Consider the following 12,446-nt stretch of genomic DNA (forward strand, 5'->3'; position numbering starts at 1 on the left):
TTGATTTTATATTGATGTGGCTGGACTGATTTTGTCTTCAGGAGTTCCACAGTGGCCCAATTCCAATGTAGGTCAGAAGTTTTCAGACTTTCTCCTTAAGTCTGGAATCTTCTAAGGATGATTTTTGGCCTCAGGAACTTGGGTGTTGGACTGGCCTGAGATCCTGACCTTGGCCGTGCCACGCAGGGATGCAAAGGCAGATAGGGTGTTAAGAAGCCCCAAGATTTCCCAGGGAGTGGATTGAGTAGCTGGGTTGTACTGGATGCAAAGGATCAGGGAGAGGAAAGGTAAGCCTGGGAGCCCCAGACAGAGGCTGTCAGCCACAGAAAGAGGCTGGGGGGTGTTGCAGGACCAGGGAAGCAGAGAGAGGCGAGGGCGGGGCCAGGTCCAGAAGCAGTGCTCCTGGGGCCCAAGGAAGGCACCAAGCTGGTCTGTGTGAAAATGTTCAGGAAGCAGTACCGGTTCCCCAGGTGTCTGGGGCCCTAAGACTAGGGATGGCACAGGGCCCAAACTAGGAGCAGAGAACAGTGGGTGAGATGGAAGGGTGAATGTGGCTTGGGGAGTCAAGGTGCAGAGGGCTGCACGCGATAGACCCACCCCAAGAGGCCTGAGGGCAGGAGAGCAGGCCAGGAGAGTTAGCCAGTGGTGCAGGTCCAGGGAAACAGAGACAGGTGAGGGCGGGGCCAGGTCCAGAAGCAGTGCTCCTGGGACCTAAGGAAGGCACCAAGCTGGTCCCGGTGAAAAGGATCAGGAAGCAGCACTGGCTCCCCAGGTGTCTGGGGCCCCAAGACTAGGAATGGCACAGGGCCCAAACTAGTAGTAGAGAACAGCAGGGGAGATGGAAGAGTGAACACGGCTGGGGGAGTCAAGGCAAGGAGGGCTGCACAATAGACTTACCCCAAGAGAGGCCTGAGGGCAGGAGAGCCATAATAGTTTTTTATATGAAACCGCTGATGACTATTATCCATGGAACAGTGAAAGCAAAGATGAATTGATCGCTTCTTTCCATTCCCCTTCCCACAGACCCTTGGAATCTAGCATTTCTTACAAGTCTTGGAAAAGAAATGTTTCTCTTCCTTCTGCTAAAAGTGATCTCAAAATATATAAGCAACACAATACCAACTGCACAACTTTTGTTTTATTGAGAAGAATGTGTCTTCTGCCAAGGCCTCTGCCAACTATCATACCTTCCTCTTTCAGTCTTGTCTTTGCAGGACAGCCACTGCTCAGCTCTCAGGGTTGTCCTCTCCAAATCATGCACTGCTTTCTGTTCCCTCGCTGGGTTTCCATGCAGCTGAGGTTAGGAATGGAAAAATCAACAAGTGTTAAAAGGCTGGTGTTGTGCTCTCCTGACTGTGCATGCCAATTACCAGCGATTTTTATCAGTGCCACTTCAGAGGCCTGTTACCTCTATGTGTGATAAGTTTCATAGATGTAAAATAAAAACGACTGTCCGATAGTTTAACTTTTATTAAGAATAGATCTAGAGAATGCTAGCAAGGAGATGTAGGCAAGAAAGGAACATAAGAAAAACTGAATAATCTTCTAGTCTCCCAGAAAAGTACAACTACATTTGGAAATCATTAACAAAAAACACTTCAGTGTCACATAAAGGAGAATATTTCCTATTTTAAAAGATTAAGAAATCCAGCACTCATTTCCTTAAAACAACTTGAAACAGAAACACTAAATAAAATGAAAAGATTCAGTGCTACACAATGTTGTATTAATGATAAAATATTAAAAGATTCTCCGCTCAGATGGGGACAAAACAAATAATTTAGTTACATAAATTTCAATACCTTTTGTGATGCTAAAGAGTGCTGACATATAAAAGGAAATTAAAAATAAAATCCTGTAGATCACATGAATATCTAGGAATGAGCCTTTTCTTTGTAAAGTTAGTCTAATTCAAGTAGTTCATTATAGCAACAGAAAGTAAACTAATATAATATTGGCATGCAGTTAGACAGTATGGTGAAAGCTACTTAAATATGTAGATGTTAGCTTTGAAAAGTATTAATGAAAGTTATGTTGAAACTATTAAAGCTATTTTACTAAACAGTTTAAAGAAAAGAGTTGAATAGAGAGGGAATCATGATATGTTTGTAATTAGATTGAGTAATACTATAGAGACCTTTTAATAACTATTAACTTGTTTTAATGCAATGTCAATCATTTTAATACAGTGTCAAATTGTGTACAATGTTTCTAAAGTTCAACATTAAGTATAAAGCAATGATAGAAAGCCAACCTTCTAAAATAATTCAATTGATTTTATGACAGTGTGAATGTACAGATCTATCACAGAGGTGAAATTTTATTTCTATCTAAAAAATTTTTTGTTCATTTTTATTCCACATTAATTTAAAAAATTTATTGAGTTCCTGTACATTTCATACAACAGTTCTTAATCAAATTTAGACCCCCTCCCCCCATCCATGCCCCCTCAACCTCCCACCAGACCTCATGTTTTCCATTATACATGTTAAGTCCTATCCAGTCAAGCATTTGTACCCAGATGTCATTCAGTGCAAATTCATCCACTGAAGTCTAGTCAGCCTATCTAGAGGTTGTAAGTAAAGCATACTCTCCCTCCACTGGTAGGAATCAGTCTCATATAGTATCTATTCTAGAGCTGGCCTGTCATCCATTTCTCTTGTTCCACGGTGGACCTTTGTCTGATCGAATTGGCATGGGCCCTGGGCTTGATGTCACCATTGCCACAAGTTCACATGTTCAAGCTTCCAGTTGTCTGAAAGCCTCTGCTTCCCTGTGTTTATGAACCAGCCCTGGCTCTTACAATCTTTCTGTCCCCTCTTCTGCAATGGTCCCTGAGCTGTGGGTGGGTGAGGTTTAATACAGGAGTCCTAACCAGGGATACACACTCTGCAGTCTCCTATTCTTTAAAAATTGGCCAGTTGTAGCCATCTGTGTGCATCATACCCTTTTCTGTAAGGAAGCTTCACTGGTGAGAATTGAGGGATGCACTAGTTTTCTCTCTACACCTTGTTCCACTATGTCCCATGAGTGTTAGGTGTAGCGGTTCAACTGCAGATGTGTCACCTAGAACTGGGTGTGTCTCAGATGTATAGTCTCTGAGGAATCCCACAACTTCATCTGTTGTACAAAGAAGCTTCTTTGGTACATACAGCCCCACGTATACACTTGGCGCTAATGTTTAGATACTGTGCATTTCTCAGGAGGATTGGGGGGATATCACATTTCCCTCTGGGCTCCCTAGTCCCCAAGATCCATTCGTCTCTACTCTTTCTTCCTCCCATCTGACCTTGTCCCTCCCTCCCTAGTCCCAGTGCTCCCACTACGGTGGGGGAGGGGTACTCAGGAGAGGGAGGGTGGTGGGAGACAGGTGAGACAGGTGTTAAAGTTGTTTTTTTTTTTTTTTTTTTGAAATGGTGTCCCTATGGACCCAGCTGGCCTGGAACTCCTTATGTAGACAAGGCTGGTCAGTTTCACAAAGATCTGCCTACCTTTGCCTCTAGAGTGCTGGGATTAAGGATATGTGCTATCATGCCTGGCAATGTTCCAATTCTTAATTCACTGTGATACTGATACAAGTGTATATGTTACAGTAATGGAAATAACATATATAGGTACTTTATCTTTTGATCTAGAACATGGCACATGATAAAAGTAAAAATAAAATATTTCTGTAGAGAATATTGGTGAGAGGAAGAGAAGAGAACAAGGTATTATTATGCCTGTGTATGAAAACGCCAACTGAAATGCATTACTTTGCATGTTGACATAAATAAAATATATAAAAGTAAAATAAATGAAAACAATCTACACATGGAACAAGTCAATTTGACTATTTTGAATCTTGGTCTAGAGTCATATTTCCAAAAATGCACCAAAATAAATTTCACAAACATAAGTCAGCTGAATAAAATTTACCAAAGCAAATCTAGTGGCAGAGTCTCCAAAATAATACAATAGAGGTTGCCCATGACACAGGAGATAGACTGAACATATTTTTTTCTTGGTTTTCTTTTCCCTGATTTAACAAAAAATTAAATTTGTTTCTATTGAATTTTTGTGCATTTCATACAAACATCTCAGTCAACCTTCTTCATCTTTATATCCCCATTGCCAACGGTGCCCCCCCCATAACCTGCCCACTGGAGCCCATATACTCTGTCATCCCTGTTGAGGCCCACTGTGTCAAGGTGGAGTCCCCAGACATTCCCCAGTGCAAGTTCATCCACTGAGGTCTAGACAGCTTATCTAGAGTTCCTTGTCTGATTGACAATATATTGCTTACTAAAATAAATGGCAACTTCCACTTAAAGGAGAACAGAATCTGGTCAGAACATAAGCAATAGTACTCACTAATGTTGTGTACACATTCTCTGCTATGTGGGCAAGATTGTCTGTCCCTGTTGACAAATGATAGAGTAGCTTCCTTTAACTGGTCTGTCTCTGCTTCAGACCCTGTAAGACCATTTATAGCCATTTTATTGGTCCCACTGTATTGAACCCAAAGGGTCTGAAACTGAGCACCATATTTAGAACTGGGTTTAGAAAAGTATGAGCATTTGGGGTGAAGGTAAGGAAGAAAAGATTCACTGTAAGTGTTCTCATTGCAAAAAAAAAAGTGAAGAAAAGAAAAAAAACAAGTGAGGAATAATTTCAAGACAAACAGTGAAAGTGCGAAGCATAGTCTGTGTGTGAGTCTTGAGAAAGATATTTGTTTTCTTCTCCTTTATTTTATTTCTTTTGGAAACTGGTCTCCTTTTAGTGTAGCCCTGTCCTGGAACTTACTAGGTAGTAAGTTGGTCTTGCTCTCACAGAGAGCCTGCTAACTATCTCCCCAGTGCTGGGATTAAAGACAAGGGTCACTACACTCAGCTCTAGAAAGTTTTGAAAGCCAAAAGATATTAAAGAGAGCTAGAAATGTTAAAGCTAACTGTGGATGAATTTGGAAGTTTCCAACCCAATTAATCCTCCATTTTGTGAGTAAGGAATACATGTTCCCATATTTTACCCCATTCTCCCTAGATTGTCATCAAACCCATGAATCAGATACTAAGAACCATGGTAGAATAATCTGAAGTCTCTTTTCATTTTAGTGGAGACCCATCAACAAGGCTTAGGTGGGAAGGAGACATGCTAATTCATGTTTTGATACTCACTATCCTTCCTTCCCTAAAACCCAAACATTCAGCTGAATGCCTTAGGACACATATCTGCTATAAATTCATTTTTTATCTAATTTGTCTGAGATCTAAGCTTCCTGTGGAGGTCCGAGATCAAAGGAGCTGATTCCTTCTGATGTTGGCAGTGACATATAATGTGTGCTGACTTAGTTCTGTCTATAACCTCACAGTGGGAGGTGGCCAACCTCCCTGGGCACCTTTATACAGTGAACTTTCATTTCAGCTGAGGAATCTGTCAGGTATGTTGCTGATTGCAGCTGCCATGTAAATAATTCATGGGAGATTTTTAAAAATGGTTTGGGGTCTGCGAAAGGAAGAGAGACTTGCATTAGTCTTTTATGAATAGATGAAGACTTGAAGAACAAGGCGGGACAGATTTCCAAGGATAGTCTCTCAAACACAGGCTAAGAACATCTTCAATGGGTTAAGAATAGGTGACTTGTAGCATTTCGTTCCTCATTTATGTAGTGGTATTGGTTTTATCAAAGGATTAAATTTATTATTTAATTTATTATTTCTGTTCTTTGAGTATTTTCTGATCCACATAAACTATGCCTTTTCCTCCTGGTGAGAGCAGTAATGTAGATATGACATCAAGCCTGGATGCATGGTCCACAGGGGGCCATACTCATTGGAAAAGATGGTGACACAACAGAGTTCTTTCTTCCAAGGCACTCAGTCCGAAGAGGAAGAGGAAACTGCCACACAAGGAAAGGTGGCAGCTGCAGAGGCAGCTGCAGAGTTCAAGGAGAAACTCCAGTCGGCATGCATTGATACATAAACCAATGTACCGGAGATTTCAAGAAACACTTCTAGAAAGAGTTGCAGATCCCACAGGAAAACTAGAATAACCAGAAAGTTCCTTTAGCACCAACAAGAGACTCATTCTATATTTAGGTAGTGCTCACAGATAAATCTCAGACAGGAAGATTATGCAAAGGGAAGAGGAGGTACGAACCGTGTGCGTTTTAAAAACCTATTTTATTTATTATTTTTATTTTATGTGTATGACTGTCTTGTCTGTATGTGTGATAGTGCACCCATGTTCAATGCCTACAGAGATCATAAAGAGGTCAGATCCCCTGGAACTGGAGTTATGGATGGTTGTTATCTGCATGTGGGTGCTGGGAACCAAACTCAGGTCCTCTGTAAGAGCAGCCAGTGCTCTTAACCACTAAGATATTTCACCTTCACAGTCCTAGAATAGTGTGTGCTTATCCAAATATTAGTCCAAATGCTGTGGAAATAGTGAGCAATATGGTATCTTCATCTCATTTTGCTACTTTGAATAAAATGTGTCTTAACATCTTTACCACAAGTTTCTATCCACTATTAGATTAAATAGGACTGGGAAATAGGCACTTTGTATCCATTTCCTATAATATGATAAAGACATGAAGACTGTCTCCTAACACAAACCAAGGTGACTCTCAGTGAACTGGGAGAGTACAATACACAGGTTGTCTTCATCTCATTTTGCTACTTTGAATAAAATGTGTCTTAACATCCTTACCACAAGTTTCTATCCACTATTAGATTAAATAGGACTGGGAAATAGGTACTTTGTGTCCATTTCCTATAATATGATAAAGACATGAAGACTGTCTCCTAACACAAACCAAGGTGACTCTCAGTGAACTGGGAGAGTACAATACACAGGTTAATAAATTGGCATCTACACAGAGTAGTGGATTCAGTGGTGAAATGCAAACAAATAGGCATGGTAAACGCAGAGGTTCTTACTACCTACTCCTAAGGATTCATGATGGATCTAAACTGGTTTTATTGACCATAATAAGGCATATAAAAGATGACCTTTTGTGTGCATGGCATACTTCCATACGCTCAAGAATACTATAAAATGATACAGTTGGGGTCAGGAGCTGCTAGGTGGTAGGTTGAAGATGACACAGCCAGCTATCAGAAGAGGATAATGAATGCTAATTTTATACTCAAGTCCAACCTTCCTTCTTCTATCATGGCACATGCTTCTCGATCCTCTGAGGTTGTCTTAAACTTCACATGGTATTTGCTGTGCAAACTCTGCAGTCAAATACCTGAATTCCTTATGTAAGTTTTGCTACTGCTTTATTTATGGTCTTGGAGAGTTACTTAATCTGTGCCTTAACTCTCTTACATCTAAGCAGTGATAATTACAGTGCATATGTCACAGGGTTGCTATAAGGACTAAATTATATGTAAAACTAGTGTGGAATGTGTAATTATTATTATAATTGCAATATAAGTGCTAGTTTAGACCATTAAAGTAAATCTGGGAGTAGGGGGAACGGTACTCCAAAGACAGCCACTTAAAGTCTATCATATTTTTACTGTTTCTTTGCTTATAAAATGTGTTTGTATGATGTTTCTGTATAATCAGGGCACTCTAGAGGAACAGAACTCATAGAATGAACACAGATTTAGGCAGGAATCTATTTCATTGACTTAAGCGATATGGACTGAGTAGTCCAACAATAGGTGTCTTCAAACTGAAGAGGCTGAACTGGTAGCTGCTCAGTTCATAGGGCTAGATGCATCAGCAATTTCAACCTGGTACCAAAGGGCTGTGGAATTCCTGGAGAGCTACACATTTTCAGTCCATGATGGCAGACTGAGGAAGCCGGTTTCTGATGTTTATGAAGGGTAGGGACAGCAGCAATAGCAACAGAAAAGATGCACTCACCAGCCAGGAGTGAAGGCAGGCAGGCAACTGAGAACTCTTTATATATGGGCTGCTACTGGAAGGTTCTGACCCTGGAGGGTCAATCTTCCCCTAACAGTTAATCCTTCCAGGAAATACCATCACAGAACAGCCCTGAGGCTTGCCTCTTAGTTGATTCTAGATCCAATCAAGTTGACATCCAAGATTAACCATCACACTTTCTGTTTGTGACACAATTATAACTAAAGTTCTATAATTTATGGTACATTTGTTAAGGTGAATCATAGATATATACAAAAAGATTCGTGTGGAATCATATTCAATAATTTTCTGGTTATGGTTAATACATGGTGTTTGAAACAGCCTGTTTGAATCCCACATACACTTTTAAAATCTTTTTATCTAGGGCAACTAATATAAACCTCTGTACCTTTATTTGATGTCTTCATTAAGACAGAGGCTCATTAGGTTTCTCAGGCTGATCTTGAAATTCTGAGCTCAGTGGAGTCTTCAGTGTCAATTTCTCGAATGCCTACAGCGTGTGACATCATGTCTAACTCTCCTTTTATTTGTCCATCTGTAACATGAGGAGAATAATAGCACCAACTTTTTGTGGTGGCTATTGGGATGAAATTAATAAGCAAATTTCTAAGTATTGAAATCAGTACTTGACAGGGATACATAGTATTTAAGCATCACAATTTGAATAATGACATTGACTATTAAGGCACTAGTCATTATAATGATAGTGTTTACCTTACTGCCAATTTGGGCAGTGCTCTGTATCCTTTATCTTATTTAACCTTCAACAATACTATTAAGTAGATGCTATCATTATAATTGCTTTGTAGATGAAGAAACTGAATCACAGTGAGATTAAATACAAATTACACACTTATGCAGCAAGTTCAGAACCATGCAGGAAATCTAACTACATCTATTTGATTCTAAACTTATACAACTGTCAGCTGAGCTATATATCCTCTGGGGAACCATATATTTAATAATATGTGGTCCACATATTTAATAATATACACAAGTATTCTTCTAAGTTTGAGGACTGTGTCCCTAAAATTCACTCCTAGGTCATCATCATTTAATGTTCTACTAATAGGAGAGGTTAGAGAATTCATTTAAATGTATCATTATCATACAATGAAATACATGTGATTTGTATTAGTTACTTTTCTGTTGCTATGATAGAATACTCTAATAAGTAGTTTAAGAGAGAAAAGATTTGTTTTGATTTACAGTACCGGGGCATACAACCTATCACAGCGGGAAAGGCAGGGCAGCAGGAGCAGGAGGCTGATTGGCCACGTTGCATCCTCAGTCAAGAAACAATGGCTGTTGGTGCTCAGTCAACTTTCTGCTTTGTATGTGGTCCAGGACTCAACCTGTGGAAATGGAGCCACTCATGATTAGACTGCATCTTTCCACCTCAATTAGCCTAATGAAGATAATCTTTCACAGGCATGCCCAGATGTTAAACTAATCTAGATAATCCCTGTGGGTGCATCTGGAGGATTATATTGTACATGCTGAAACCTGTCAAATTGAAAATCAATATTAATTATCACCCCCTTCAAAAAATTGGGAAAATTCAGACAGAAATTTCATGATCATCCATTAAATAATATTTTACTGTTCTGATTGATTTTTAAATTCTCTTTAAATGGAAAATAAAATACAAATGGAATGCCAAGGGGTGAAACTATTAAAACAAGATTACTAAAATGAATCATATTTTAATAAATTAAGTAGCCCCTCTGAATAATGTAAAATTACACAACTGAAACCATGAGATTCTAAGTGATGGGATGAAGTCACACAGCCAGCTAGTGGAAGGAGCTAGAACCCTGATTTTATGAATCAAGCCCAATGTACCTGCTATTCTCCCACTAGTATACACATTTATATTCATATTTTACCAAACCAAGTGTATCCAAATTTAAATATAGCATGAGTCAAAATATTAAATAAGATTAGTTTTTTTTTCTAATTCAATTTCCTTAATACAGGTGTGAATTGGCTTGAGGGTTAGCCCTAGTTATGATCTAGTTTTCAAATTTAACCCTTGTGCTTACAATTATAAACCTTTATTAACATCAGAATATTTTCTGAGACGTGACAGTGAATTTTTATTAGTATTAATTACTTATTGAATACAAGAAATAGTATTGTTAAGAAAATATTTCTAAATACATTTGGAAATTGGTGAATAGATAATATTCAATTTTTCATTCATTGACTATACTATTACAAAGGCTAAATTAAATACATAATATGTGTAATCATATGATGTAAAACTCAGTCCATTTCTTTCCTTCTGTTTCTTTTTACAGATATAAGAATGAAGGCCAGGCAAGGCAGGCTGAACCAGCTCCCCCAGCTACCAATGAATGGAGTGTCCAGAAGGAAGGTTACCCGCCAAGCTGTCCCAGAGGAAAAGGCTGCTATCCATGCCCCCAGGATTCCCAGAGTCACATCGCAGGGGCTCACCTGTGCCCCAGGATCTCCTGCTCAGCAGCCCACCCTGCAGGAGACTGGGAACTGGAAGGAGGCCCAAGAGCAGTTGCTCAGATACCAGCTGGCAGGCCAGGAGCAGCTGCTCCTGTTATGCCCAGACCTCAGGCAAGCTAGGCAGCAGTGGCAGGAGCCCAGCCAGCTGAATAAGGGAAGAGGCTGCTTGAGGCTTTCCCAAGAGAAGGGCTCATGTGCTGCCACTGAGACCTTCTGCCTCCACTCAGCACCACCAGAAACCATTTAGTAACAGCTGTGAGCTGGGGATGGTGTGGGCATTTGTGCTAAAAAGCAGAAATGTTCAGAAACATTTCTAGATGGTAAACAGGAAGTGAGGCCTTATCTATTTGGACAGCTCAGGAAAACTGTGGACTCTATTCCACTTTTCAACTTGCATATGAAGACACACAAATGCTTTCAGATTGAAACTGTTCCTGATTATGTCTTTTGTATTTATTACTGATCCTACCCCAATGCCAAGCAAATAACAGGTTCCCAAACACTTGTGGACCATTTACTGGGTTCATACCTGTTCCAATTTAACCAATTTAATAATTGTGCTATATGAATTAGACAAGTAGGTTGTTAAGCTTCTCTTAGGCTGCATTTGCACCTACATTGCCATAGTAACATTCCTTTACTTTTCAGGAACATGGGAAAAATTAGTAGATATCCTGCTCTCTGATACACAAAAGCTTACCTTCCAACCACAGAGAACTTCTTATTTCATGATTTAAATTCAGTCAGTATTGGTAGCTTTCTCTAGTATTATAATAATAATATTTTATATTTATACATGAAAGCTGATAGTTACACAGGCATTGTAGACATTTTAGTTAAGAATGAAGATATGAAAATAGTAAATTTAGGGAAGGAAATTGTCTGTGGAACATAGTTATATTTTACAACATTTCTTTCTTTTAGTAGTTAGGTCATATTTACAACTGTAGGAAAACTGTACTAAGAAACTAAACATAACCAGAATGTGAAGTATATTATCTGATTACTCCTTTCTTAGGGAACCAATTTTTCTCCCATAAAAGTGGGGAAAGGTATAAGGTAAGTGTAAGATCTGCTCAAGAAAAGAGGAGAGAGAACATCATGTGTGTCCTCTCTAGGCGGTACTAGGCATTCTGGAGACAAAAGCAAAGATGAGCTGGTGTTGATGCTTTGAGAAAGGATATAAAAGCTATTTCACCACATTCACACTTGTACAGAGTTCATTTCTATTTAAACTAAAAAAGTACTTTAAGCACATTGACTGTGTCCTTGGTGTAGTATCCAGAAGGCCTCATGATCTGAGACTAAAGCAAAGGCAGAAAAAGTGAAAAGATCTAGAAAGTCATTTTCCCATAATGTAAGCACGATTTCCTAACCTCTGAATGGCTAAGGGGCTATGCTGTATACAGTTGGAACACTGGGAAGAAACACTGTGTCCTATTTTGCTAACTCTTAAATAGTGAAGGCTTGGAAATAGAATCTGGTCTGGGCATCAAGCCATCATCAATAGGAAAGTATGTCCCATCATATCAGGAGGTGGCTGGATCCATGTCAGCCTGTTCTCCTATTATTAAAGTGTCTCTTAAACCTCTGATTTTCTAAGGCTACCCTGTGAGAAGGTGGGGTGGTCAGCCTTCTCTGTGGCTCTAAATTGAATTCTGAGGGAAACAAAAGGAAATTTGGAAGCTGGCACTCTCCAGAACAAGTGGATTCAGTCTGTATGTATGTGGGGGAAGGGGACAGGAAAGGCAATCTGGACTATAAAAATTTACCCTCCAGGTATAAGCTACCCTCCTCAGAGTAAATATTTTTTATAGATGTATTTTTGTAGACAGCAGAAGTATTTGTGAAACAAAACAACTACAAAATGATCCCATAAAAACTACTACTGAATGACTTCTTTAATTATTCCTGGCAATAGCTATTTTTTCTTATGTCTTGGTCTATGAAACCATTTGCTATTGAAAACTTTAGTGAAGGCATTGGACATTCAAAAGCTCTAATTTTCTTGACCAAAACCATTTCAGTAAGTTACGAGTTTTGAGTAGGGTAACATTGCACTACCTGTCAAATGCTACATA

General features: G+C 39.3%; 1 protein-coding gene across 1 annotated transcript in view; it reads left to right on the forward strand.

Annotated features, from left to right (window-relative positions):
- Pkhd1 (PKHD1 ciliary IPT domain containing fibrocystin/polyductin) overlaps positions 1-12,041 on the forward strand; it is a 563,112-nt gene extending 551,071 nt beyond the window's left edge. Inside the window, exon 67 of the mRNA XM_008825215.3 lies at positions 10,188-12,041. Within this exon, the coding sequence (XP_008823437.1) occupies positions 10,188-10,612 (425 nt within the window). The 3' untranslated portion in view covers positions 10,613-12,041. The remainder of the gene's footprint in view (positions 1-10,187) is intronic.
- The last annotated feature ends 405 nt before the right edge of the window (positions 12,042-12,446 follow it).

This window comes from Nannospalax galili, unplaced genomic scaffold (assembly GCF_000622305.1).
Source record: "Nannospalax galili isolate Female #2095 unplaced genomic scaffold, S.galili_v1.0 scaffold329, whole genome shotgun sequence".
Taxonomy (NCBI): Eukaryota; Metazoa; Chordata; class Mammalia; order Rodentia; family Spalacidae; genus Nannospalax; species Nannospalax galili.